Source organism: Rhinoderma darwinii, chromosome 3 (assembly GCF_050947455.1).
Source record: "Rhinoderma darwinii isolate aRhiDar2 chromosome 3, aRhiDar2.hap1, whole genome shotgun sequence".
In the NCBI taxonomy this organism is placed as follows: domain Eukaryota; kingdom Metazoa; phylum Chordata; class Amphibia; order Anura; family Rhinodermatidae; genus Rhinoderma; species Rhinoderma darwinii.
Window position 1 is genome coordinate 219,612,254 of NC_134689.1, and position 27,050 is coordinate 219,639,303.

The 27,050-nt window shown below is 40.6% G+C and overlaps 1 protein-coding gene across 1 annotated transcript in view; it reads left to right on the forward strand.

Annotated features, from left to right (window-relative positions):
* BEND7 (BEN domain containing 7) overlaps positions 1-26,550 on the forward strand; it is a 75,964-nt gene extending 49,414 nt beyond the window's left edge. Inside the window, exons 4-9 of the mRNA XM_075857395.1 lie at positions 1,321-1,623; positions 2,909-3,031; positions 10,543-10,799; positions 17,713-17,938; positions 18,752-18,877; positions 20,392-26,550. Coding sequence (XP_075713510.1) covers positions 1,321-1,623; positions 2,909-3,031; positions 10,543-10,799; positions 17,713-17,938; positions 18,752-18,877; positions 20,392-20,450 — 1,094 coding nt within the window. The 3' untranslated portion in view covers positions 20,451-26,550. The remainder of the gene's footprint in view (positions 1-1,320; positions 1,624-2,908; positions 3,032-10,542; positions 10,800-17,712; positions 17,939-18,751; positions 18,878-20,391) is intronic.
* The last annotated feature ends 500 nt before the right edge of the window (positions 26,551-27,050 follow it).

Consider the following 27,050-nt stretch of genomic DNA (forward strand, 5'->3'; position numbering starts at 1 on the left):
TTAAACCTTTTAATGCCAGGGGTTTTGTGGACGGATTAGATTTCTAGTATCCTGTAAAATTGTCACACTTTTGACACGTAACAATAAAAACTGAATTATTAAAAAAAAATCATACTGTTCCTCCATAACCATTTACATTATTTTCTGAAATTAGACACCCAGGACATTGTCAAAGTTCTGCTCAAACTTTAAACACACAGACACCTTTTTGCAGTTTTGCTTCAAATTTCTAATTTTCGTAACATTTTATTGAAACTGGAAATGTATAACTATTTATAAAATAAGGGCTTACATACCTTGAAAAGGGAGTTTACCCCACACAGTATAACGTCAATATAAAAAGGATTAAACACCCCAAAAAGTGGATGTTCCTCCAAACTCCGTTCACACATGTCGAATATGCTGCATAAAAGCACTTAGCGTATCTGCCCTGGGCGCCGCAGTGAATTCTAGCCGAAAAACCTCACCAAATTGTGGTGCAGTTTTTGTTGCAGATTGTGGCCCAAAATCTTCAAACATTTTTTAGCCACAATCTAGCCTTTGCTAGAGCCTTTTGTGGAACGGATATATCACATACATCCATGGCTGCTGTAGTCCTTCCATGCCAGGATGGGTTAAAGGAGGCCTACCAGAACAAATTTAGCAAAGACCTTTCAAGTATATGTGCAATTTTGCAACCATATTTTTACACATCTAAAATATCACGCATCTAAAATAAAAAAAACAAAAACAGTCAACTTTGCAAATAGTCTCGATTATTAAATTCCCTCTGCCACCTCTTCTTGATACCCTGCAGACAGTAGAAAAGAGAACAGATGGAAGGGAGTAACATGACTGCAGGAACAAACTACTCACAGGTTTAACTATTAGAGCTTTTGTAACCGCGTATATTATTATTGCCTGTTCTCATCTGCATTGGGGGCTGGGTTAGGGGTTTCCGTCACCGATCTGGCAAAGATTACCGGCAACAATAGCGCAGCATGCTAGTAAAACCACCGACACCCCGACGGGAAGCTGATGGAACCCATTAAAGCTAAAGGGTTCGGTCGGCTGCCGGTGTAGTCCGTGTTGCAACAGAAACGTTGCGTCCGGCATTCCGTTGTTCTGCTCCTCTGACGGAGCAGAACAACAAAATGTCCTGACGCAGATATGAACAGGGCCTTGAGTTTTATTATGAGTTGTGAGACATTTTTAAAAAAATGTCCTACACCTTGCTAAAATTGGTGACCATTTTCCATCCTACCCCAACAATACTACTGATATAAAGTATATTTTTGCTGCTATAAACTCTTCATTATCATTGTTTCTTCATGTAAACAGGTGTGGAAGATGAAGGTATGGAGATAAAGAAGCAGATCACTGGCATGAGAAGACTGTTAAATGACAGTACTGGACGGGTTTACCAGCGTGTTGGCAAAGAAGGCGAGAAACTCAAGGAAGGTGTGCATGATCTGGATATAAGTTGGAATGATAGTCTGAGCACTTCATGTGCAGCTGATGATCCCATTCACTCAACCCAGGCTTCATGGAACAATGTGCCAATCCAAACTAGCGAGTTTTCAGGACAGTATGGGACCCGTTCTAAAACTGTGCAGAATCAGCTGAAAAATCCTGGAACTAATGGTAGGTTGCTGCTTCTACCTAGACTCGTAAGTAAATGGTTGTGGTGCTGCGAGCCAAACTAATTCCATAAAAGCTTGTTTGTGTCAATAACAAATGCCTTTTATTCAGCTTTTAAATTAATCTAGGTTGGAAAACATCAATCGGCTTAGTCCACGCATAGGGCACATCCTCACTTTTTGACCTTCACCAATCTTTGAGGCCAAATAATACATTCGCTAAGTTTCAACAAGTCCCTTGTAGATGCCAGTCCTTTAGACAAGCAGTGTGTCTGGGTGTATTTAGAATCACACCCACAATATGATCCAAAAAACACATGCGTATTACTGCGATTTGGTGTGTTTTTCAATGCTGTTGCGTCTTTTACCACAACCGCATTGGCAAAAAACACACCGAATCGCAACAGAAATGTACACCGGTTTCGGATGAGCTTCTCTTTTATGCAGTTTTAACCACACCCTAACCGCAACGTCTGAAAACACCCTAATGCTCTGCTCACACCATGTTTGGTATTTACGTTTCAATACGTTTCAGTATACGTTTAAAAAACAAAAACAAAAAAAAACCTATAGTACCTTTAAGAGTAGTCTTCTGAGCTTTCCTTCACAATTGGCCAACACAATAAAAATGTACCACACGGAATGCAGTTTTTTAACATGCTGGGGGGACTATGTATGACATGTCACTGTATAGCACACGTCGGGGCTTTATGTTCAGTTTCGAACAAAAAAGTCTGAACAAGATGTAAACAGAGCTGTACTGGTCCCCGCAGCTAACACTTACTGGAGTAAGCTGGAGCAACCATGTATTTGCACCAACCTTTAGCTTCACACCTATATATATTGAACTATATGAAATACACTTCAGACTGTGGTTATCAAAGCAAGTCCTTTGTGTATACATATTAATAACATTTAAGAGACTGCAACACCACAGCTCCCGCTCAGAAAATTCATAGGTTTTTTTAGAACTCCTAAATATGGGATGTTTTTTTGCCTATCCTGGTAGGGCATTGAAAGGTGACCTTTGTACAACACACTGTAATAACGACCATGGATCCCAATGGCTGGTGTCCCTTCTGGCCACTGTCGGACATTAACGTGCCACTAAAGCCTGAATATCTTTCAAGCAGTGAGACTTATTTTTTTAAACTAGTGCAAAATACATTAAAGGGATTTTTCCTCGACTAAAACATTAATGGCGTATGCCTCGCAGATGAAAACCCCTTTAAGTATCTACATCTTGATTTTGACCATAGTGTTATGATTGACCGCTTCTTCTCCTTTAGGTGAATTACGAATGGTGAATTCAGTATCAGAATCAAAGTGCTGTACATGTAACTGCCAGCCCACGCTCCAGGCCATCCTTCAGGAACTAAAAGCAATGAGGAAGTTCATGCAAGTACAGGCAGGTACTGTGTTCATACCACTTACATACTACAAGTATTATTTACTACCATTACGTACTCAATTGTATAGTTAATAGAAGAAGGTGGTTTACATTTCATACTACTGCAAAAAAAACCATGACAAAACTTCAGGAAATGGTCAAAAATGCATAAACACCTCTTACTTTATTTTATCCTTTTCTGAGAAAAAATGGTACATTTTTATCACGCATTCTTGAAACCGTACTCGCATACTGATTATACGGAAGGGTTGTTTTTTTTCTTTGTTATTTAGTTTTACATTATTCATATCGCACCAACATATTCTGTAGTGTATACAGAAATCCGTATTCACATTAAGCCCTGTCCTCAGGAGACCCCACTATTTGTAAGTTCTCTCCATTCTGGCCAAACGATGTGGATCCTGAACAGAGGACCCCGCTCTATTAACTAAAGGGTATATGAAAACTGGTTTTCTAAGTAAGTACATGCAGTTTTTTTGATTGCAGTTTTCTTAAAAGGGTTGTTCGACGGCCCAAAAAAAACAAAACGCCCTAAACACAAATATATCGCTTCCCTTATGGTACTATATAATTTCCTAAAAATAAAATATTTTAGTGCCACTAACCTGCCCCCAATATTGCGGCATAAACGCTCCTCTACTTCCGTTTTTCTGGTGGGACATAGTGATTCAAATCGCACTGATAAACTACATATCCCATCAGGCTTTTCTTTCCTCTCTGCAGCTTGTTCTTCTAAGGCTGAATTCAGACGACCATAGTATATGGCCATCACAGGGACGCATGTATTTCAATGGGGCTGTTCACACGGCCATTGCTTCAACGGACCGTGTGAAGGATCCGTTGAAAAATAGAACATGTCCTATTTTCTTTCTTTTTCACGGATACTTAGATAAACTCAAGTCTATGAGGGATCCGTGAAAACGGGACCCGCACGGGTGCAAATCGGACGTGAATAACTGCCATTTTTCACGTCAGAGTTTGCACTCGTTTGTGTGAGTCTGGCCTACGGGGAAAAAAAACAAAGAGTCGTTCTAAATGTTACATACTCAAAATAGACTTAAAGGAGTTGTCCGCTTTCTGAAAACTGATCCACCAGATAGGTTATCAGTATGTGATCGGTGCGTGTACGACAGCCGGGCACGGGATGTTTGTTACGGTATGCAGTAGTTGGAGCCGGAATAAGAGCAGAGCTTCAATACTAGGAGCCATCTGCTTCCGGCAACATCGTCCGGCGCCCTGAGGCAGCCGGAGTGCTGGATGGTGCGGGGTCTGGGTGTCGGACCCGCGCCGATCATATACTGATGACCGATCTGGTGGATAGGTCATCAGTTTTCAGAAAGTGGACAACCCCTTTAAAGTCAGCAGTGGTGCATCACAAGGATCTGTGTTAGGCCCAATCCTTTTTAATCTCTTTATTAATGACTTTCTGGATGGAATTGGAAGTAAAGTGTCAGTTTTAGGCTGCATTCACACGAGCACATTACGTCCGTAATGGACGGAACGTATTTCGGCCGCTAATCCCAGACCGAACACACTGCAGGGAGCCGGGCTCCTAGCATCATACTTTATGTACGATGCTAGGAGTCGCTGCCGGACAACTGTCCCGTACTGTAATCATGTTTTCAGTACGGGACAGTAGTTCCACGGAGAGGCAGGGACTCCTAGCATCGTACATAACTATGATGCTAGGAGCCCGGCTCCCTGCACTGTGTTCGGTCCGGGACTTCCGGCCGAAATACGTCCGTCAATTACGGCCGTAATGTGCTCGTGTGAATCCAGCCTAAGTTGATGACACGAATCTTTCTCGCTGCAATTATTATTATTTCTTTTTCATTTTTCCTCCCTGCATTCCAAGAGCCATAACTTCTTTATTTTTCCATCGATATTGCTTTTTTGCTTGTTTTTTGAGAGAAGAGTTATAGCTTATAGTTATAGTTGTACCCTATAAAGTACTGAAAACCTGAAAAAAAAATCTTTTTGGGAGTTTAATGAAAAAAAAAATAATACCTCCATTGTTTTCGGGATTTTTCTTTTACGGCGTTTACCGTGCAGTAAAAATTAAATGTTACTTTTATCCTGTAGGTCTATACAATTATGGTAATACCAAATTTAGGCCTGAGTTTTTTTTGGCTCTGATTTTGATGCGGAAACCTGAAAAGGAATTCTGAGGCCGATGTTTTCTGCCTGCGGAAAAACGTGTGAACAGGGCTTTATTCATTTTTTTTTTTTTTTTATGCTTAATTACTTCTCCAAAATAGGCAGGCAGACACCAGTTCCCAGCAAGACACATACAAGCCACAAATGCTGCATAGAGGGAGAGGGCGTGACTAAGGCTGTTATCCTGCAAGATACGCTGCGCCTTGCAACAGGCACACTTTTTGCAGCTTTGGTTGTTTGCAGTGACAACATTGAGCAGCCACTACGTAACATTTGTGACTTGTCTACGTCCTGCTGGGAACTGGTGTCTACCTGCCCATTTAGTAAGTATGGCCTTTTTTGCATTTCTTTTTTTTTAGTATATCGATGTCTCATTTTTTTGTGAATTACTTTTACAAAATAAAACATTTGTTTAAAAATCTACTTTTTTTGTATCATCATATTCTGAGACCCATAACTTTTTTTATTTTTCTGTTGATGGAGCTGTATGAGGGTTTGTATATTGCGGGACGAAAGTAGTTTTTCGTGGTACCATTTTGTGGGGCATAGGACTTTTGGATAATTTCGTATTCTGTTTTTGGGGAAGGTGAGGTTATTAGGAAAACAGCATTTCAGATTTTTCTTTTTTTTTCTCACTGCATTCACTGAGCGGGATAAAATAATGTTATATTGTGATAGATCAGACTTTTTCAGATGCAGCAATACCAATTAAAGTAAATAGTGCCCCTGACAGTAATAGTGCTCAGGCAGTGCTTTAAAAAATAATTTTGGGAAGCAGAGTTCCCCCATTAGTAATTGTGCTCCCCCAGAGGGCCCACATAAGTAATAGTGCCCCTAAAGTGTCATAATGCTAGCCCAGAGTTGCACCCAGTAATAATAATGCTAGTGCCTCCATTAGTAGTAATAGCCCCAAATAATAATAATAATTCTAGGCCAGAGTGCCCCATTAGTAACAGTGCTCCTGCAGAGGGCCCCCAATAGTAATAAAGCTAGCCCAGAGTGCCCCCATTAGTAATAATAGCCCCAAATAATAATAATTTTAGCCCACAATGCCCTCAATAGTAATAGTTCTCCTCCAGAGTGCCTCCAATAGTAGTAATGCTCCTGCGTAGGGCCCCCATTAATAATACTCTCCCAGAGCGTCTCTATTTATAATATTGCTCCCCCAGAGTGATCTTATTAATAATAGTGCTACCCCAAAGTGCTCCCATTAATAATGCTGCTCCCCCGAGCGTCCCCATTAGTAATAGTGCTTCCCTCTAGTGCCCTTAAAACAAAATCCCTTAATGGCCCATGGGTCTGAAATCTAAGTAAAAGAAATAATTTATGCACTAAATCCCCAATAATTCATAAATAAAAATTCATCATAGTGACATAAATAATACATACAAACCCAAAAATGTTTGATATTATAAAAACAAATAATATTAGAATATTAACTGGGATTTCAGTGAGCCAAAAACATTTACACACGTCAATATTTTTTTCCCCAAAAAAAGATATTTATCCATAAACAACGGACAGTGCATAAAAGGCCATGAGAGCAGAAGTCCCAATGTGTATCGCCGTGCAGCATCTGTATCCAGCAGGAAGCCTCACATTGCAGCAGAGATTTCCAGCAGGATACGGATGGTCTCTGTCTACTGCTGGAGCTTTTCTATCAGTTACAGGATTGTGCAGCGGGGGTGGCTATGCTGCTGTAGCACAGGAAGGAGAAGGACTTCTCAACTACATGCGATTAGTCTCCCACCAGCCGTATGGAGGCGTTAGCTGTACCTGCTCATTATCATAGAGTAGTGCCTACGTGATAGGATACTCTTTGTCTATTTGTTACGGTTCCATCTATCTGTAATATCTTCCCACGCACTGCGTGATTCATTTCTTATTTTTGGCTATTGGTTGACATGGCCTATTGACATGCATTAGGATCACAGCTTAGACCCCGCAGATTTCCAAAAAGAAAGGACTACGTCGCCTTTTGTTGTGTAAAGGAATCCCCTTCAACACCACTTGGAACTCTGACACATCGTACGAAGTAAAATGCTATAGTCTATATTGGATGTCAGTAGACAACTCTCTTCTGCATTTCCTTTTTACTATTAGACACCGGTCATATCGCTGAAACAGGTCTCCCATTGAATTCAAAAGGACTGTGATGCTCATACATAACTGTCCATCTGGTCAATTCCTGAGTGTGTCTGTCAACCCCCTAATAAATATAGATAGTCCAAGATCCCATTGAAAACTGCTGGATTCATTGACCGGAATCTTAAGTGTTTGTATGTTGATGTTTCTTCTTTCATTGAAAAAGCAGGTAAAATAAGCCAAAATACATAAAAACAATGTTAAAATAGACCAAAGACAAACCGCCAAAGAACTAGCATGCTAAACCATAACAATAGAATCAAGACTGTACAGGGTATATTGGGTTGGCGGGGACTGTTACCCAAGAACTTTATGCTGCTGTTATAAAAAGGCTCCAAATAATTTTTGCTCCTGGTATGGGTAGGTACAGTTTAATAAAAGGTCTCTGGATATTTGTGCCAATAATATTTCCCAGCTGCAAGTGGCACAGACCCAGTAGTCCTTATCACAAGAGACATCATACTAGATCATGCGCTAATCTCCAGCTCCTTTGTAAAAAGCTGATTACTTTTTTAGTCCATTGTATAATAAATAATTTTCTTAGCAGAACATCAATAATGTACAAAATGCAGAAAACACAGGGAAAGCTTTTTCCAATAAATAACCGGTGGAGCATGTACGCAGACTTCATTAAACCTATGAAATTAGTTTTTATTCATATAGTAAGACCAAGATTCCAGTAAACTCATTTGCTGTACCGTCAAGTATTTCAATTGCTTCAGAAAGCTGAATAATGGAAATCCGGTATCCTAGTACTAAGCGTCCCTTTATCTTCATTACTTGAAAACAAACTCCAGCATTCTTTGCGGCTCCTTTGCCTCTGTGTGCATGGCAGCTTAATGAAAAACTTTTCCTTACTGGTAATTTAGCGGCTTTACAGAGGTGTTCTGAGAAAAAAAAAACCATTCATGGTCTATCTGATCCCCAGAACCCTCACAATCTGCAGAAAGTATTGTATACAGTTACAGATGTTATGCAAAATGTGGTGTGAACAGCGCCTTAAATCAGACTTGTTGGGCTTCCTGAACACGGGACGGAAATACCATGGTTTTTCTGTGCAGATTTGTGCAGGGAAAATCCACCGCAGATTACAGTGCCAGCCATGCGGAACATTTTCCTCGCAGAAATCATAGCTTGCTGCAGATTTTTGAATACGCAGCATGTTCATTCTGTTTCGGATCACAGCAGATTTCACCCTGTTCAGTATAGAAGGTTGGAAATCCAAGGGGATTCTGCAACAAATCCGCCACGCGTGTGGGCATCCTTCGCTGTTGTCAGGCACAGGGTGCGTTTATACAGAAATGACAGAGGAAACGCCATATGTGGGTAATAGTAGCTCTGCATTTGGGGAAAAATACAAGCAAGTAAACACAGCTAGTTAAATATGTCCATTATATCCGTTGCTATTACCATGTACATCATTTCATGGTTTACATATAGAGATCATCTACAGTACGTAAAAAGTTAAGCCATTTTGAATTTTGCATTACTTAGGCCTTATTTACATGAACGTGTGTCAAATGGGCCGTGAAAAATGTTAGTTTTTTTTTCCGGCTGATTTGCGTCCGTGTGGGACCCGTTTTCACAGATCCCTCATTGACTTGTGTCTATTGAGGGATCTGTTAAAACGAGCAAAAATAGGAAATGTCCTATCTTTTCACAGGCCGTTCACGCTGTGCGTTATAAAAAAAACGGCCGTGTAAATAGCTCCATAGAAATACATTGTTTTTTATGCAGCCATGTGACGGCTGTTTTCACTGTTCGTGTAAATAAAGCTGTACCTTACTTGTCCTATAGTCCAGAGCTACGTGCACCTGTGTGTCCATCACATGTTCATGGACAGAATTTCATCCACTGGAAGTAAACAATGATTGTTCCTACTGAATGACAACAAGCAAAGATTTTGAAAACCATGAGGAATTAATACAGAAAATATATTGGAAAATTGTGTAACTTTTAATTATACAAAAAATAACACTTATTTCCTTAAACCAGACAACCCCTTTAAATATTGGTAACCAGTTGGCCTCATGTTATTCAGGTGTTCAGCTCAAAACAGGATTGCTTCTGAACAGAGGTCTGAGACGGGGTTAGGAGTTTGCCAGGACGTGCCTTTCTTAGGCCAAGTTCCCACGTAGGTGTAAACACTGCGGAATTGTGTGCGGAAATTCCGCAGTATTTACAGTAGCAGCAAAGTGGATGAGATTTAGAAAATCTCATGCCCTCGCTGCAGAAAAAAAAGCAGCGTAATTGTTAATTGAATTCAATGGGGATGGGAAAACCCGCAAAACAAAAAGCCAAGTGTTGCAACTTTTGCGGCGTAATCACATCGCTTACGCAGCAAAAATCGCAACTCCAAGAACAAAATAAATAAATCATACTTACCCAGAACGCTCTCCTTCTTCCTGCAGTCCAGCCTACTGGGATGACGTTTCATCTCATGTGACCACTGCAGCCAATCACGGACTGCAGTGTAACATGGCCTGCAACGTCATCGTAAGTGGCCGGACTACGTGCAGTGAAGAGGAAGGGGGTAAGTATCAACGTACTTTATTATTTCTTTTTTAAGCGCTGCTTTCCGCGGAAGGTGCTGCGGGTTCCAGGTCGGATATGCTGCACAGTTTTTACGTAGTGTATCCGACCTGTGGGAACTCGGCCGTACTAATGCATTTCGGTCTAAACAGATTGATTACAAGTCTTTGGCGGAATACAGAGTCGGAGATATGCTTTCCTTCACCCGGGGCAAAGATTCACTTTGCTGCCCTACCCTTGTATCTGAATACTCTAGCCAAGACAAAGTGGCTTATTGGCTCACCTGCTGGCATCCATTACCCAGGGCACATGCCCAGACCACCCCCCCCTCGCTATGCCCAGTACACGTTAGGCCTATTTGGTTTCACTCTAAAATAGCTATGTGAAAGTAGTCAACATTCTTATGAACCTAGAAATGTCTCCGCATTTTTCCAGTCTAGCTTAGAATTCATACTACTTCAAGAATCGTACTTTTTGTGTCATTGAAGGCTGTACTTAGTGGCTGCATGACGGCAATTGAAACTGAATGTAAAGTGCTTTTTAGTAATCCTGTGCGCAGCGCAAAACTAATGTTGTTTAAGAAACTCTATGTACATTTGCTTTTGTCAGTATTCTTCTAATAGCCTGCAGCTAAAAGTAGCATTGCCTTCATTTTCAAGTCCATTTATTTTTATACAGTTGCACAAACCCGACAGCAGACTGCCCAGTCATGTCTTTGCTCCCAGAAGACCGTTCTCTCTCGAAAAAGAATCATGAAGAAAAAAGTTCTTCCAAAGAATACAACCGTGACCTCCGTACACAGCACAAGCGCGAGGGAACACAAGCCGCTGCTTCTACCAGACAAGTCCTCCGGAGTGTCACAAGCCGAGCACGTCAAGAAAGAGGACGACCATGTGGCAGGATACGGTATTGTTGTCGACTCGTCATCCTCTGATGTAAGTTGCGAGACAAAGGTTAATTAGTTGTGTTGGCCTCCAGCAGTGTAATGAGTTTCATATGACTTCTCATTACACCAAAGCTAAAAACATTAGCATTTCTCCTTTGCAGCCCAATTTTTTTATATCCTATTTTATTTTTATTTTTTTAAATCTAGAAATGTGTTATGCAGATGCTGCATTAGGGAGACATATTCATTTATAACAAACCACTTAAAGCCATGATGCATTGTGCTCGGGAGACAATCCCCATACCAAACTAGTAGTTGTTTTCTTCTAATGACATTATGCTACAATTTTTTGTTACACCATCTAATTTTAAGGGACAAGACGTTCATATATTATCTTGGTTTCTTAACTTTTTTCGACACTGTCAGCCTGTATCCTAGCACTAAATCCAGTTATGAGTACGCATTGCAGGGTATATAGATCTATGTTTTTTTTATTTGGTGCACAATGTTATATGATATAGTGATTATATAATATATATTTTTAAGAGCAAAAAATTAGGTTTTTATTATTTTTCTTATTAGTACTTAAAGAGGCTCTGTCACCAGATTTTGCAGCCCCTATCTGCTATTGCAGCAGATAGGCGCTGCAATGTAGATTACAGTAAAGTTTTTATTTTTTAAAAACGAGCATTTTTGGCCAAGTTATGACCATTTTTGTAGTTATGCAAATGAGGCTTGCAAAAGTCCAAGTGGGTGTGTTTAAAAGTAAAAGTCCAAGTGGGCGTGTATTATGTGCGTACATCGGGGCGTTTTTAATACTTTTACTAGCTGGGCGCTCTGAAGAGAAGTATCATCCACTTCTCTTCAGAACGCCCAGCTTCTGGCAGATCACACTGTGACGTCACTCACAGGTCCTGCATCGTGTCAGACGAGCGAGGACACATCGGCACCAGAGGCTACAGTTGATTCTGCAGCAGCATCAGCGTTTGCAGGTAAGTAGCTACATCGACTTACCTGCAAACGCCGATGCTGCTGCAGAATCAACTGTAGCCTCTGGTGCCGATGTGTCCTCGCTCGTCTGACACGATGCAGGACCTGTGAGTGACGTCACAGCGTGATCTGGCAGAAGCTGGGCATTCTGAAGAGAAGTGGATGATACTTCTCATCAGAACGCCCAGCTAGTAAAAGTATTAAAAACATCCCGATGTACGCACATAATACACGCCCACTTGGACTTTTACTTTTAAACACGCCCACTTGGACTTTTGCAAGCCTCATTTGCATAACTACAAAAATGGTCATAACTTGGCAAAAAATGCTCGTTTTTTTAAAATAAAAACGTTACTGTAATCTACATTGCAGCGCCGATCTGCTGCAATAGCAGATAGGGGCTGCAAAATCTGGTGACAGAGACTCTTTAAGCTACAGCACACCTGAGCAGAACTAAAGAGGACTTGTCACCTCTCCTGACGTGTCTGTTTCAGTTAATACTGACATTCCCCAAGAAATACCAATGCTGGAGTATCTTTTCTTGTAGCACTTGCGTTGTGCTGTTCCTCTGTTACTCCTCCTAAAAATGTATGAATAAATTGACAACTGGGTGTTACCATTCCCCTTGTCAATAGGGCGTGAACATGTACTGTCTGACACGGTCAGCAGTGATTGGTCAGTATCCGAGTGTGTAGGGACGTCCACATGCCAGGAATAGGAGCAGCACAGTAGAAAATATACCTTTTTAAAGAGCCAAAAGGGTGCAAGCCTCCAGGAATCCGACTTGAAGATCCCACAGTCACGGGCAAAAGGGAAGAGAGGCACACCAATGTTAAATTTCAAATGGTTTATTCACCCATATGTGCAAAGAATGCAGAGTGTGTAGGGACATGTTCCGTCGGAGGAACAGATGAACGGAAAGACAAACGGAAAGTATCGTTTCCGTTTGCATTACCATTGATTTCCATGGTATTTTTTTGTTTATCTGTTTCAGTTTGCCTCCGTTCCGCTAGGGTTCAGTTTTTTTCACGGAAACCCTAATGTAGTGTTCTGTGCTATTGTTTCCGTAAAAAAAAAAAGAAAACCTAGCGGAATGGCAAACTGAAACACACCGACACAAAAAAAACACGATACTTTTTTCTGATTTTGTCTTTCTATTCATCTGTTCCTCTGATAGAACAGATGAACGAAAATCCTGACAAGTCCAACGAGTTGTGAACAAAGCCTTAGAGCTATGAGAGGTTTGAAATACTATTATACTCATATTATTAACCAAAAGAATAATATATCTTAACTGATCCTGTTGACTTTAATGGGATCCATTATGCTTTATTTTTTTTACTACATAGACTAGTATTACTAGCAGACTACACTATGCATCCTGCAAAAACCTGACAGAACAGAGACTGCCACTTGCCATCAGAATAATCTCATCGAAATGTCAAATGTTTTTCTATTTTTTTTCTGTAAAAAATGATAGAACAGTATAGGGTAGAAACAATTGCTAATATCTACAGAGCTTACAGTTTACCTTTTATCACCATGTGGCTTCTAGGTCACAAATTATATATGTTGTGTGCGCTCTGTTCAAACTGTCAATCGAAGTCATGACGCTGTGACAGATTTGTTGTAAGACGGGACCAAATGTCTTCCAATTGACACCATTGCCTTATAATGGAAATATTCCGTAGTTTAAATTGCAAGAATAGCGCTGCATGGAACAGAACCCCCAATGAAATCCAATATTAACAGAAACTTATTTTCTTAATTTGTCTCAGGTAGCCAGCATTTTATAATTTAAGGCCTCATGCACACGACCGTAGCCATGTGCATGGCCGTGATTTTCGGGTCGGCCGGCTGCGGACTGTCAGCCGCGAGCCGCCCGCAAATCGCGGGCCATGCACATGGCCGTGGCCATTATTTTCAATGAGCCCGGACCGTAGAAGATGGCCGTAATAAGGCATGTCCGTTCTTTCTGCGGTGCGGGCTCCCAGGCCATGCATGGACCGTAAAAACTACGGTCGTGTGCATGGCCCCATAGAAATGAATGGGGCCGCAATTCTCCCGTGGATTTTCGGGGGAATTGCGGTCGCAAAAGCATGTTCGTGTGCATGGGGCCTAACTCTTATTTTATGCAGTGGATTTGGAACTCTGTATTTTAAAAATGGAGCTACGACTATGAATAAATTAATCATCGCAGAATTTTGAACCAATTTTGGTTTAAAAAAAAATAAAATGGTGTTCTGGAATAGACCTTCATTTCAAAGAGGTTGTCCAACAACATAATTTTTTTAACCAAGTGCTTACTGTTACGATCTGTGGGTATGTGGACCCGCTGGGCCATACCGCCATAGCAGGATAGCAGCTGGCCAAACAGTGTACCGAATCAATGTGTGTGTGTGTGTGTGTGTGTATGTATATATATATATATATATATATATATATATATAGTTCAAGCACAAGGGTACCTGTAGTTCAGACAGTAGCAACGGCTAGGCTCAGGTGGGACCTTGGCGTGACCGGTGACACAACTCCAACTCTCTAAGGTACAGGAACAAAGGTAGCACGGGATACAGGTAGTAGGCACGAGAACACTGGGAACAGGATAACACTAAGGGACCATTTGCAAGACTAACAAGGGTAAAACAGAACAACGCTCAGGCAAGAAGTAAAGGGGCAGGGCCCTTCATATAGTCCAGGGAATCATGGACTAGTTGATGATTATTTTCAAGGCCGGGCACGGAGCAGAAGTGAGCGCTGGCGTCTCCTAGGGAGGAGATGCGGGTCAGCGCTCACGGATCCATGGCTGCGGCCGTTGGGGGGGTTAGTAATCCTGGTGGCCGTGGACGCTACACTTACGATACTAATAAAATAGCAATAGATGTAATACTCACCTTACCAATTCCTAGATGTTCCCGTGCCAACATTTCCGGGGTTCTCTGTTCTTTATGTGGCTGGACAACCCCTTTAATGCTATATACACACCTTGCGGATTCTTTTCACAATATAACCTGAAATATCCACATCTGGATTTACATGCAGATTTCATGCATTTCAATACAGTGGATGAAATCTGCAGCTTTTTTGTGAGGAATCAAAATAGATAGGGCATGTTGTTGATGCCCTTAATCCACACAGATTTAGTTCTGTAACATGTGAATTTGTTTGTTTGTTTGTTTATTGTACTTCCAGTACAATTCGAGTGATTCCATGTTGTGTGAATATTGCCTAAAATGTACGGTTTATTAAAGTGGAGACCCATGTAGACTTAGGCCCGTGGAATGATGAATGATTTTCTGTAATCCTGTACACAGTGATAGGGAAGGTTTTATTACACATGTCATTGTTGCCACAAAGTGTAGCTCTTCTATTGATCTACTTTAAAAAATATATTAGGAATAAATAATACCCAGTCGAGTCACATTAATATGACCAGCAGCTAATATCCAGAGAAACCGCCATGTGCAGCACAGATAGCAGCTAGACGGGCTGGGAATGACTCAATAAGGTGCTGGTAGGAGGTCTCCGGTATCTGGAGCCATACTGACGGCAGTGCATCCCACATTTGCTGGAAGGTGCGTGGGGGAGGATCCATAGAGCGAACAAGATCATTGAGGTGGTCCCACAGATGCTCAATTGGGTTCAAGTATGACTAATTAGGGGCCAGATTAAGTACTTGGAAGTCTTGGTCATGCTCTTCCAACCACTGTCGGACATTTCTAGCCGTGTGATATGTCGCATTGTCTCGCTGGAAGATTCCATCAGCCCCAGGGAAGACAAACAGCATGTATGGGTGGACGTGATCTGCAAAGATGGATTCATACCCATATAGGTTCAGAGTGCCTTCCACATGGATGAGTGGGCCCAGAGAATCCCATGAAACAATTCCCCAGCCACCACGAGCTTGTGTTCTTCCAGCAATGGTTGCAGGGTGTTTGTTCTCTGATGTTTCTCGCCTGACACACCAACATCCATCCGTACGATGAAGCAGAGATCATGACTGTTCGGAAAAGGCAACCCTTTGGCAATCATCGGTGGTCCAATTCTGATACTGCCGTGCAAATTGAAGCCTTTTTTTTTCGATGCACCTTTGTTAGCAAAGGAGCAGTGACCATCCGTCTGCTTCTGAGCCCCATACGCAGTAGGGTTCACTGAACTGTTGTTTTAGACACGCGTCTGGTAGCCTCGTTTGATTTTCACGGTGAGCTGCTCCACTGTAGCGTGTCGTTCGGCTCTCGCGCACCTTTTGTAGCCGACGTTCACCTCTCACATCAATGGCACGTGGTGCTCTACAGTTTCCACATTGGTTATTCCCAATGGTGCCATTTGTCCACTCACGATACACTTTCACCACAGCAGCATGCGAACAGTTCACAAACTGCACTGTTCGAGAAATACTGCCACCCTTGGCCCAAAAGCCAATAATCATCCCTTTTTGCAACACTGATAAAATCGCCCCTTTTACCCGTGGCAACCACGAGTGATATGTGTTCAGACAGCCTATCACACACCTTATATGCCCACCAAGCCAGCCCACGACACATCACTTCCTTCATGGGCTCCGCGCTGCTGACATCGAAAGTAGGAGGTGGTCATAATAATCTGACTCGACTGTATTTCCAAAATTAGTATCATTATCAGAAATAATCTCTTCAGCAGCAGGAATTATAGAGCATGCAGAGCCCTGGGAAATTCAAAATTCCTTGTACATGTCCTGCATATAGCAGCCTGTATTCTCTTTATGGGCTTGCAGACAAGGGCTTCGTAAAACAGTCTGTGTCTGTTAAAAGTTCTTGCATGACGAAGTGGGGGATATTTTCCACAGTCCTGTATCTTAACACTAAATATTTTAAATTAGGTCCCCATCTAAGACATTTATGGGATATCCACAGGATATGCCATAAATGTCTGATAGATGCAGGTCCCAGCTCATTCGACTCCCGCTCCGCCTGGTGAGGTGGCCACCGCATCCAGGTGGAGAACTAATTGACAGGTGGCTGTGCATGTGTGTGTCTCCCTCCATTGATTCCTATGGGAGTTACAGAAACAGTTGAGAAAGTTGAAGCCTGTATCACCAGGCAGGACAGGGACCTGCATCTATCAGACATTTTTTGGATTATCCCGTGGCTATACCATAAATGTCTTACATTGGAATACCCCTTTAAGTCAGAAAACTTTTACAAATACACAAGCAGATTTATTAACACTGTTTCATATTTAAACACCATAAAACTGGACGAGTCAGACTGAAACTTTGCCAAATTTATGACAGTGGCGCTCGCTGTATGATAAATTTGAGATATTAGACACTTTTCTCCTCCTTATGTCCCCTCTTGGTTGGCTTACTTCACATAAAAAAATTTTGCAATAAAAAATATGGCACAAATCATTAATAAATCGGACACATATTATGTCTCCATGCCATGCCCCCATTCTAGACACATTTCAAAACTGTTTAGTGGGGCACAAAAAGTGTTTAAAACACACAATAAATATGGCGCACAGAGTATGCCAGTTTATTTGGTGCTTTTTGAGGCAGAATTCAGGTGCATTTCGTACATTTCCCCCAAAGTAATACTTGCAGATAGTTGTAACAAGAAGAGTAGAAACTAGCTGCTGCTTGCTCATTGGCTTTTTCTACTCGTGAAGTACCCATTTCTTGAAAAGGGCACAGTGCAAGTGGTGATGTTGTGACACGTTCTTGCTGTTTTGAGCTAGTTGTCTCCACATTTTCTTATTCATGGGGCCTGATAAAAGACCTACAGTGATAATCTCATTAATTCTCATTTCTCCTTGTTTTATATATGTGCAGAACGTTCTAGTCCAGACTGTTGCTGATTCATTTTCTTGCCATTTTTAAAATGTGGAGATTGTGAAAGTTTAGATGAAAAGTAATAAACCAGTCGCATGTGCATGTTATCCGGTACAGTGCATAAATTATCCTGACATCACTATATGTTTTGGTTTGTTAGCCAGATGTGCAGTTGGCAGAAGGATTCGATGTCTTCATGGCAAAATCTCAGCTGGACTCCATATTGTCTAATTATAAGAGATCGGGCAGCCTGCTCTTTCGGAAACTTGTGTGTGCTTTTTTCGATGATAAAACTTTGGCAACATCGCTACCCAATGGAAAAAGGAAGCGTGGACTCAATGACAACAGGCAAGGATTGGATCAAAATATTGTGGGAGCAATAAAAGGTACACCTTGATTATAATACGTGGTCTGTAGCATATGTGCTGTATAAGGGGATAGACGTATTCATATCATGTACAGAGCTGGACAAGATTACTGCGCATATTATACAAAATATGGGAAAAGTGTCTAAGTGCTATGGCCTTTAGGCACCAGGTTCACAAAGTATGATGGCCTGTCTAAAAAAAAAAAGCAGATCATAATCTTAGGTGTATCTCCAGCTTAAATTATATTGGCGGATATACTAATTGACCATATCTAGTTAACCCTTGCTAAAAAAAACAAAAAAAAAACTTTATATATTTTCTTTGTTCATTATATTATTGTTCATTGTATTTGCTAGAGATAGCCTAAAACTCAGAAGGAAATATGTAGACTGTACAGTAAGCTTCAATATTAAGAGACTAGCTCACACATTTCAGCGGTACAGATAAAGGCAAATTGTAAGGAAATGATCCTTCTTCTTAATTATACGTTGGATTCACAAGGCTTTGCTAAGCATTTTTTATTCCATGCAGTGATAATGACAAGGCGGCAGGAGAAGTGAATGTGGATTGCGGTCCCCAGCATCCTTCTGCTGTTCTCAGCTTTGTCTGTACCCTTTTATATTAGCAGGTTCATATGAGGATGCACAATGACTGAGGTCTTCATTACCATTTTGTATATCCAGCAGATTCAGACGCTGTACCAAGATGATATTGATGCAGTGTTTATACGCACATTGCCTTATTCCAAGAAATGCTACATCTCTGCCTTCTTATAGAGCAGTTAATAGTCCATCAATCTTCTGTATTTAAAATGGTGTTTTTATTTCACAGTCTTTACAGAAAAATATTGCACTGCTAACAATGTAGAAAAGGTCCCGGGGCCACGACACTGGGTACAGATTCTCCAGGATCAGATCAAGCTCGCCAGGAGAAGATTAAAAAGAGGCTGTGATCTAGGTGAGCAAATCGTTAACATCTGGCCTGAAGGGACACTAAATGTAAAGACTATCTCGTCTCCATTAGATGTGTAGTTGAATATAGTCTATTGTTCCCTATAAGTAACCATTTTAGGCTGGGAAGAAACTGACAGTACTGCTCATCACTGACAGGAACTCCAAAAAAATGTCCGCCCCCATGATCATATATCTCCAGGTCTGATGACTCCAGACACATTTACATACATACATATAGGTGAATTATATTAGCATACATAACTATATCAGTGATATTGATGAACAGGATTTGTATAGCCACTGATAGAGATGAATGATCGTTCTGCTGAGAGTGATCTCCCCAACTCCCCCCTAAACATGTACACTCAGATTGGCCGAGCATAGATGTTTACTTCAGAGGTATAAGCTGCTGCCAGATAACCGTGTCATATATTGTATGGGAAGGAAAGGCGCACCCCTCAAATTACAGCAGCTTAGGCCAAACTCTAATATATAAGTGTAGATACTAATGATATTCATTCATTGTGGGGACCTAAATTTAACCTATTACTTTGATATGATAAAGGGGTTGTCCACTTTTTTATTTCTTCTATTAATTTATTTATAGAATAAGAAATCAGAGATTTCTAATATACATGTATTTAAAATTCTGCTCACATATCTTTCTTATCAGTGCAGATGCCTCCGTCTAAAAAAGACTGGTATAGCCCATAGATTAGTCCATATACATGCATCTATAGGATAACTGAATGGACTAAAGATAGCGGCGGTCATGTGATCCAGATCATGTAACCCTTGACATTCAGGTAGCACTGTCCAAGTATCTAAGGGGTGAAACATAGGTTATAGAGGAGCAGAAGTTATAAAGTGTTTCTATCTACAGCCGCATCTCCTCATCATGTCTGTCCGTGTTTGTGAGGAGCAGCTCTCACATTCTTCTTCATGTCTCCTCTGTGTGGGTTGTGTGTTTTTTTTTTACTTTATTAACAACATGACAACTTCTCATAGAGACTTGCAGCCGTTTCATAAATCATCTAGACACAGATACAGTAACAGTGAAATAATTGTTTATCATTATTCTACCATTATTCCTATTCATTTAGCCCATGGATGTGTCCTCTGATCACATGACTGATGCCATATTTAGTCATATTCACTTAGCATGTGGATACATTACACCGGACTAATCTGTGGACTATGCAATTCTTCTGTGACAGGGGCTTCATGCACTATAATAAATGTATGTGAGCAGAATTTCTAATTAATGTATATTAGGAAGCGGCATGATTCCCTATTCTACAAATAAGTAAAAAGCAAACAAAAAAACTGGACAACCACTTTAATTTATGTTTTTTTATGGGAAGTGTCAGTAAAGGTGATACAATGCATGGAAGTTTACTTCCGAGAGGCTGAATCTGGAAACACAGGTTTACAGTGTATTTCCAGTATCCGTATTTATCATGTCAATCACATATTATTATTATTATTTCTTAGGCCTTTTTTTCTTTACTTTTTTAGGAAATTCTCTTCAGACTACTGATGATGAAATGTGGCTTCATTCTAAGGCTGGGTTCTGAGCAACAAGTGTCCAGAAGGCGTGACAACCTTGTGCTGACATCTTTACCAGTAAAACGTCTATTTTTTCATATCCGGCAGGACGTCAATCACAAGCAGGGTGGACGCTGTGGCTTTATAGTGCAGCCGCTGCGGCGTGTTGACAGGTGGTATGCTTTTGGTAAAACATCTTCTCTGAAGACTGTTGCTGTTTGTGTGGAGTACTGGCATTACATTCTTACCGTCACATCTTCATGTGACACAGAGGACTGGAGTCTGCTGTCTATGCTTTATATTAGGAAGGCTGGTTAGATGTTTCAGACACTCTTCTTTTTACTAGAACGTGTAGCATTCATTAGACGGAAGACGCAGTCATTTATTAATCTGCAAGGCAAAAAAATTTTTTGTTATGAAACATAAAAAAGTTTTTCATATCTACAGTCAAATACTGAATTCAGTACAACCGAGGGACGGGGAGGGGGCGGGGGACATTCTACCCCATTTTTTTTATATATATATATATATATATATATATATATATATATATATATTATACCTTTCCCCAGAACACGTTTGACAATAGAAACCGCCATATTTTTTTTTTATAAACAGGTGATAACATACAGTGATTTAATATGCTGCATGTTTGCAGGTTACTTTTTAAAGGATATGGTTTGTGCAAAATAATTCATTTTTAAAGTGAATATAATGACAGAAAGATATAAATGAAACAAATGAATATACTGTTCGGTTCATATTTCTATATGTTATGATTTTTATCTTAATTAAATGGAAATTGACTTGCTTGAGTTTTAAGCTTCATTTTCCTCCAGGTTTTAGTGAGGTCCATTTAACATCATTTTACAGTCTACATATATATATATATATATATATATATAGGGGAAAAACATTGAAAATACATTGCATTAGTAAACTTGCACTATTCCTGAGTTACAGCATGTGTTTTAGCCCAGAGTTGCCTTCATAATTCTCTTGGTTCTTATTGGGAACAGATGACAATCTTATTGATAGCAAAAGCCCAAGCAGCTTAGCTCCTATATTTCAGCAGTATCCGCAAATAAACCAATGTGTATGAGCCTTAACGGCAGATCTGGGGAAACGAGAATTTAGTATGTTGGATTTCGGCATACTTGATTCCTTGTTCTGCTCAGCCGTTTGTGCATGCTTAATGGAGATTGCGGGAGATAGCTGTCAGACGTATAAGCGTTTGGCTGACGGTTATCTCGTTTATGCCTACCTATAGTGTTCTCTATTTTACATTAGAGTCAGTTCACACGTTGCGTAAATACTGCGGATTTTCCGCAATGGAAAATCCACAGCATAATACCGTAGCAGCAAAGTGGATGAGCGAGAACAAATCTCGGTGCATAAATACTGAGCGGAAAAAAAAGCTCAGAAATTGACATGCTGTGCGGAATGTTATTTCGCAGCACGTCCGTTGTATTTGCGTAAATGTTGCATAGTTGCTCCTGGTTTTCCCCCATTGATTTCAATGGCAAGGTGAATCCCGCAACAAATAGCAGTCCTTGCATTTTTTTGCAGCAGATTCGCAGCAATTCCGCCGCCAAAAACACAACTCGGAGAAAAAAAAGTTCTCATACTTACCCAGAAGTCTGTATTTCTTCTTCCAGGCCGACCACCTGGGATGAAATGTCATCCCAGGAGGCCGGCATGCTAGCAGGCCGGCGAAATTCAACCGTTTTCCGCAGCGGACATTCCGGGCGAAAAACCACCACAGTTTGGTGCGGTTTTTCGCTCTGAATTCCCTGTGGCACGCAGGGTGGCTACGGTGCATGCTTTTTACGCAGCGTATCCGCCCCGTGTGAACTCCGCCTAAGGCCTTATTCACACGGACATGTCCGTTTTGCACGCACAAAAGGTCCGTGTGTCATCAGCATATGGTGCGCGGCTGCGTGATTTTCGCGCAGCCGGCATCATGATGACACTCTGGTTTTATGTTTGCAAACAGAAAAGCATGTGGTGCTTTTCTGTTTTCATTAATTTACTTTCCTACTGTACCGCGCATCAGGCGCGGCACCCGGAATTGCTTCCGTGTGCCGAGCGCGATTTGCACTCACCCATTGACTTCAATGGGTGCGTGCTGCGCGAAACACGGCCAAATATAGGACATGTCATGAGTTTCACGCAGCACACATACGCTGCGTGAAATTCACTGACAGTCTAAACGGCCCCATTCATTAACATAGGTCCGTGCCACGCGCGTGAAAATCACGTAGCACGGACGTATAACACGTTCATGTGAATAAGGCCTTACTGTACAGTGCCTGGTGTAGAGACTACACTACCCACAACAATAGTCATCAAAGCAAGCTCTTTGCAGATTTTTAGCCAGCAAGCAATGTTGTGACTTGAGATTTGGTCTCTGAAGTCAGCAGAATTGAGAATGCAGCTCTGGGCTATAATAGCAAGATGAGTATAAAAATTTATTTACTTTTGTATATAGATTCATTCTAAAAGAAGACTTCAAAAATAATATGGAAACCTTTACAATTACCTGCTGAGAATTTGTACAACGCTATACATCTGTTTTGATATCAATAATGATGCATCTAGTTTCTGCTTTGGGGTCTGGTCATATTTCAATAAATCAGTGTACGCTGTTTCACTTGAAGGGAATCAATTACATCCATATGCTATAATAGAGCCTATAGAAAGGAGTTGTCTAAAGTAGAACACACCTTTTAAATATAGCGGTGTGTGAATTGAAAAAGATTTTCCAATCTTCTCACAACTAACAAAAAAGTAAAAAGAAACTAGTCTATGCGAAACCAGCCTTATTGCACAAATATCTATACATTACGAAAATACATGGGTGTGATTTTTTTTTTCTTTACTGTAGAAGCCTCACCCAATAATAATTTCCTCTTGGGTACACATTTGGCAAGTCAGTATTATGTTACATTGAAATTCTAAATTCCACATTGCAGAAAATCGAATAGTTGTATGTATAGATCATTTAGAACAATAGAAAGGGCTTTTCTTAGAACAACAACATGATTTGTGAGAACAATTTGTTGAGAGTCAGAGAGTTATCGGTTTCCACTCACATAATAAAAGTATTTTCTGAGATTCCAAAATTGATTACTGGTTTCCACTCTGAAAGTCATGGAGCTTTCTCATTTACACTCCGTTACAAGACCTTGTGTGCGGGACTGTATTGAGTGGATGTGTGTTGTTGGCTTACACATGTTTGTGGCCACTCTTCATACACTATAAGTCATAGACAGAGCTGTATAAACACGCTAGTGTGAACAAACTCGTATGCATACAGCAAGAGCACCAGAGTAAGACCAAATTTCAAATTCGTGTAATATAGAAAGCTCATGCTGAAACAAGCGAAAGCAATTTTGTAAACCAAGACAACTCTATTTTAAATAACTGCAAAGGGGTGAAGACTAAATTCAGCAAGTTATTACATGAAGGACCTCCACCACTGTTTACTCCTTAAAGGAAACCGATCACATTCCTTTTCGCACAAAAACTGTGCCGCCAGTTATGTAAATAAAAAATAGTGGTTGCACATTAACAGTATTGTCCAAGCGTGCCCAATAACTTTTAATAATCATTCTCAAACTTTTTCCGCTCTGTATGTTGATCAGCAATAAGGAGTCCGCTTGGCATTCTAGATATAGGAGGAGTCTGGCGTATTCATGAGTTCACCCAGAAACTCCTACATCTTGATTATTGACGCACTCCCCCCCCCCCCCCCTGGACATGCTAACCGAAATCCCGCACATGCGCTGTATGCAAACCTACTACCCTGCACATACCCCCTGTTTGCTGATATTGTGTACTAGCGGGTTCAGTCTGTGCGAATGTGCAGTAGCGCTTTGAAGCCATGCTTCTGGGTGCACAGAATCGTTTACTGCACAGATGCAGAATTTAAGACGTGAAGAGGGAAGAAACTCGGTTATCAATCAAGGGGAGAGAAGTTGGATAGAGGGGTATACAGAAAGGGATTGATGACGTGGAGAGGCTAACTTACATACAGCGTGTGCAATATTTAGAAAAGAATTACATAGGTATGGAGTACTTTTAAAAAAAAATGCATAATAGAGAATGTTTGAGGGTACTTGAGGCTACATGACTGCGATAGTAGATTGGGTGAGGAAAATGAAGTGAGAAGTTCCCTTTAAATGGGTGCTAACTTTTCAAACAACTTATGCTAATCTAATGGTATACTTGAAATGTTAACCTGTGTGAAGTTACTGCCACTAGGTGTCTCCATTCCTGTAATCTGCTTCCCACCTCCTGTTATCAAGCAGTGTCCGTCCCTGGTTACAGAGCAGAATTGACGGGTGCAGAATGTGGGGATGTGTTACTTCATTGCCTGCCTATACATGTCTATGGGGAGTTGAGGGGGGAGCAGAGAGAGCGAGAGTGAGTCATACAGACATGTTGCATACAAGTCTATGGACAGGGGATGGGGGAGCAGGAGGAGGGAACAGAGCAAGTGATTCCGCAATACACATGCTTTATCTAAGTCTTTCGACTGGGAGCAGGAGGAGGAAGCCGGAGCAGAGTGAGAAACACCAGGCTGCTGATAAGATATCTATGTCACCTCAGTGCTGGATTCTCTGCTATACTGGTCTGTACTGCTGTATAATCTCCATGCTGCTGCATATATATATATATATAAGTGTATAGATAGGAGAGCATGATTCTCCTCTTCTATGTGTGCAGTGTACGGTATAGTCGTTAGGCTCCGCCCACTAGCTCAGAGACAACTAAGGATTAGAGATGGAGCCTGCAGAGGGGAAAACTGCAGAATACAAATCATATAATGGCCAGAAATAGTGTTATTCCTCATGTACACACATATGATAGTTTGTTCTGAAAGGTCACCTGAAAAGTTAGGTACGCTTTAGGTTCCAAGTATCCGGTGGCATTATATGATCACATAACCTATTTGCTCCTTTGTTTTCTCCTGCCGTTTTGGATAGTGATCCCTTGTCACTTCTTCCATCATCTGACAGAGAGGTTATGTAGCGCTTAATTTTTAGCACATTGTCCTTCCATGCTACCAGCTATTGATAAGCCGATATGCTCTGTGACTGTTACATCCATAATGCAGAGTTTATACAGCAGAATGTTCGTATGTGAAGCAGGGTGTGGTGAATTTCATCCCTTTATCTCTAGGTTTATAAAATTATATATATTTTTTTTATCCATGTGTCTATAAATACATAGGTTCCTGTCTGTGACTTTATTCTGGCAGTGCTGTTTAATTTACTAGTAGGAGCTCGATTGGTATTATCTAAATATAAGCACTGGGTACTGGACCTGTAGAAAAACTGTGCACAGTAATCTCCAACACTCTTCTTTGCCAGTTGGCACAAATGAAACAAAAATGCTACCTGTATATAAGACATGAAGTCCCAGCTGTGCCAGTTTTATGTAGGAATGTCCCAGTTCTCGAGCCTAGTTACATCTCGGTGTTGATTTACTGCTGCAGATTGGATGTATGTTCTTGTCCTTTCTAGTGTACGACTAAATATCTCTACTTATGTCTCTAATTCAAGTGTATATCTTAAATACATAAGAAAATAGATGCTTAAAGCGCAAGTGCATTTTACATCTAGATATAATTACATTTAATAAAAAGTGACTTTGCCAATACTTTTCCTTATATATCTTGTACTAGTCCAGAGTAACTGCATATATTTTAGATCTGAGCTTCATCTGAATGTAGTGTTTACACCGTCAGCACAATGCACACAAATTCCAATTCTGAATGCATCACTGAACATTAAGACAGTAGATGAGCGTCTCCACATTTTATATAGATTATATCTAAAGGTGAACTATAAAATTAAATTCAAATGTAAATTTATGCTTCAAATTGAAAACTCTGTGGAAACATTCCACACAAAAAACAATAAAAATGTAACCTGCTTATAACAATTGCACTCACCCATACTTTTGTGTTTTTTGTATTATTGTGTTGTTAAATTCTAGCGTTAACTGTGTTGTTTTTCGGTGCCCTTGTGTTATCAATCCAAAAATAATATCTCAAAAATAAAGTATAACTAGAAAATACACTAAAAAGCACTTAAAGAGGCTCTGTCACCACATTATAAGTGGCCTATATTGTACATGATGTGATCGGCGCTGTAATGTAGATTACAGCAGTGTTTTTTTATTTAGAAAAACAATAATTTTTGACTGAGTTACTGGCTGGAGGTCATAACTCCATCAAAAATGATCGTTTTTCTAAATAAAAAGCACTGCTGTGATCTACATTACAGCGCCGATCACATCATGTACAAGAAAGGCCACTTATAATGTGGTGACCGAGCCTCTTTAATCACACCAGGATGTCTGAACCCTTCTTAAAAGAGACTCTGTCACCAGTTTGTCAATTCCCTATCTCCTAACTAATCTAATAGGCGCTTTGCTGCTGATAACTACAGTGTGATTTTTTTTATTTTTTTTTAAAGTTATGAGCTTTTTTTCTATATATGTAAATGAGCCTTTCTTAGCGTGGGAGGTGCAGCTACATCACAGCCTCTGACGCTGTCTATCAGCTTGAAGCTGCTTCACACGGTGGGAGAGACTGAGGCTGGAGGGAAGGGGGATCA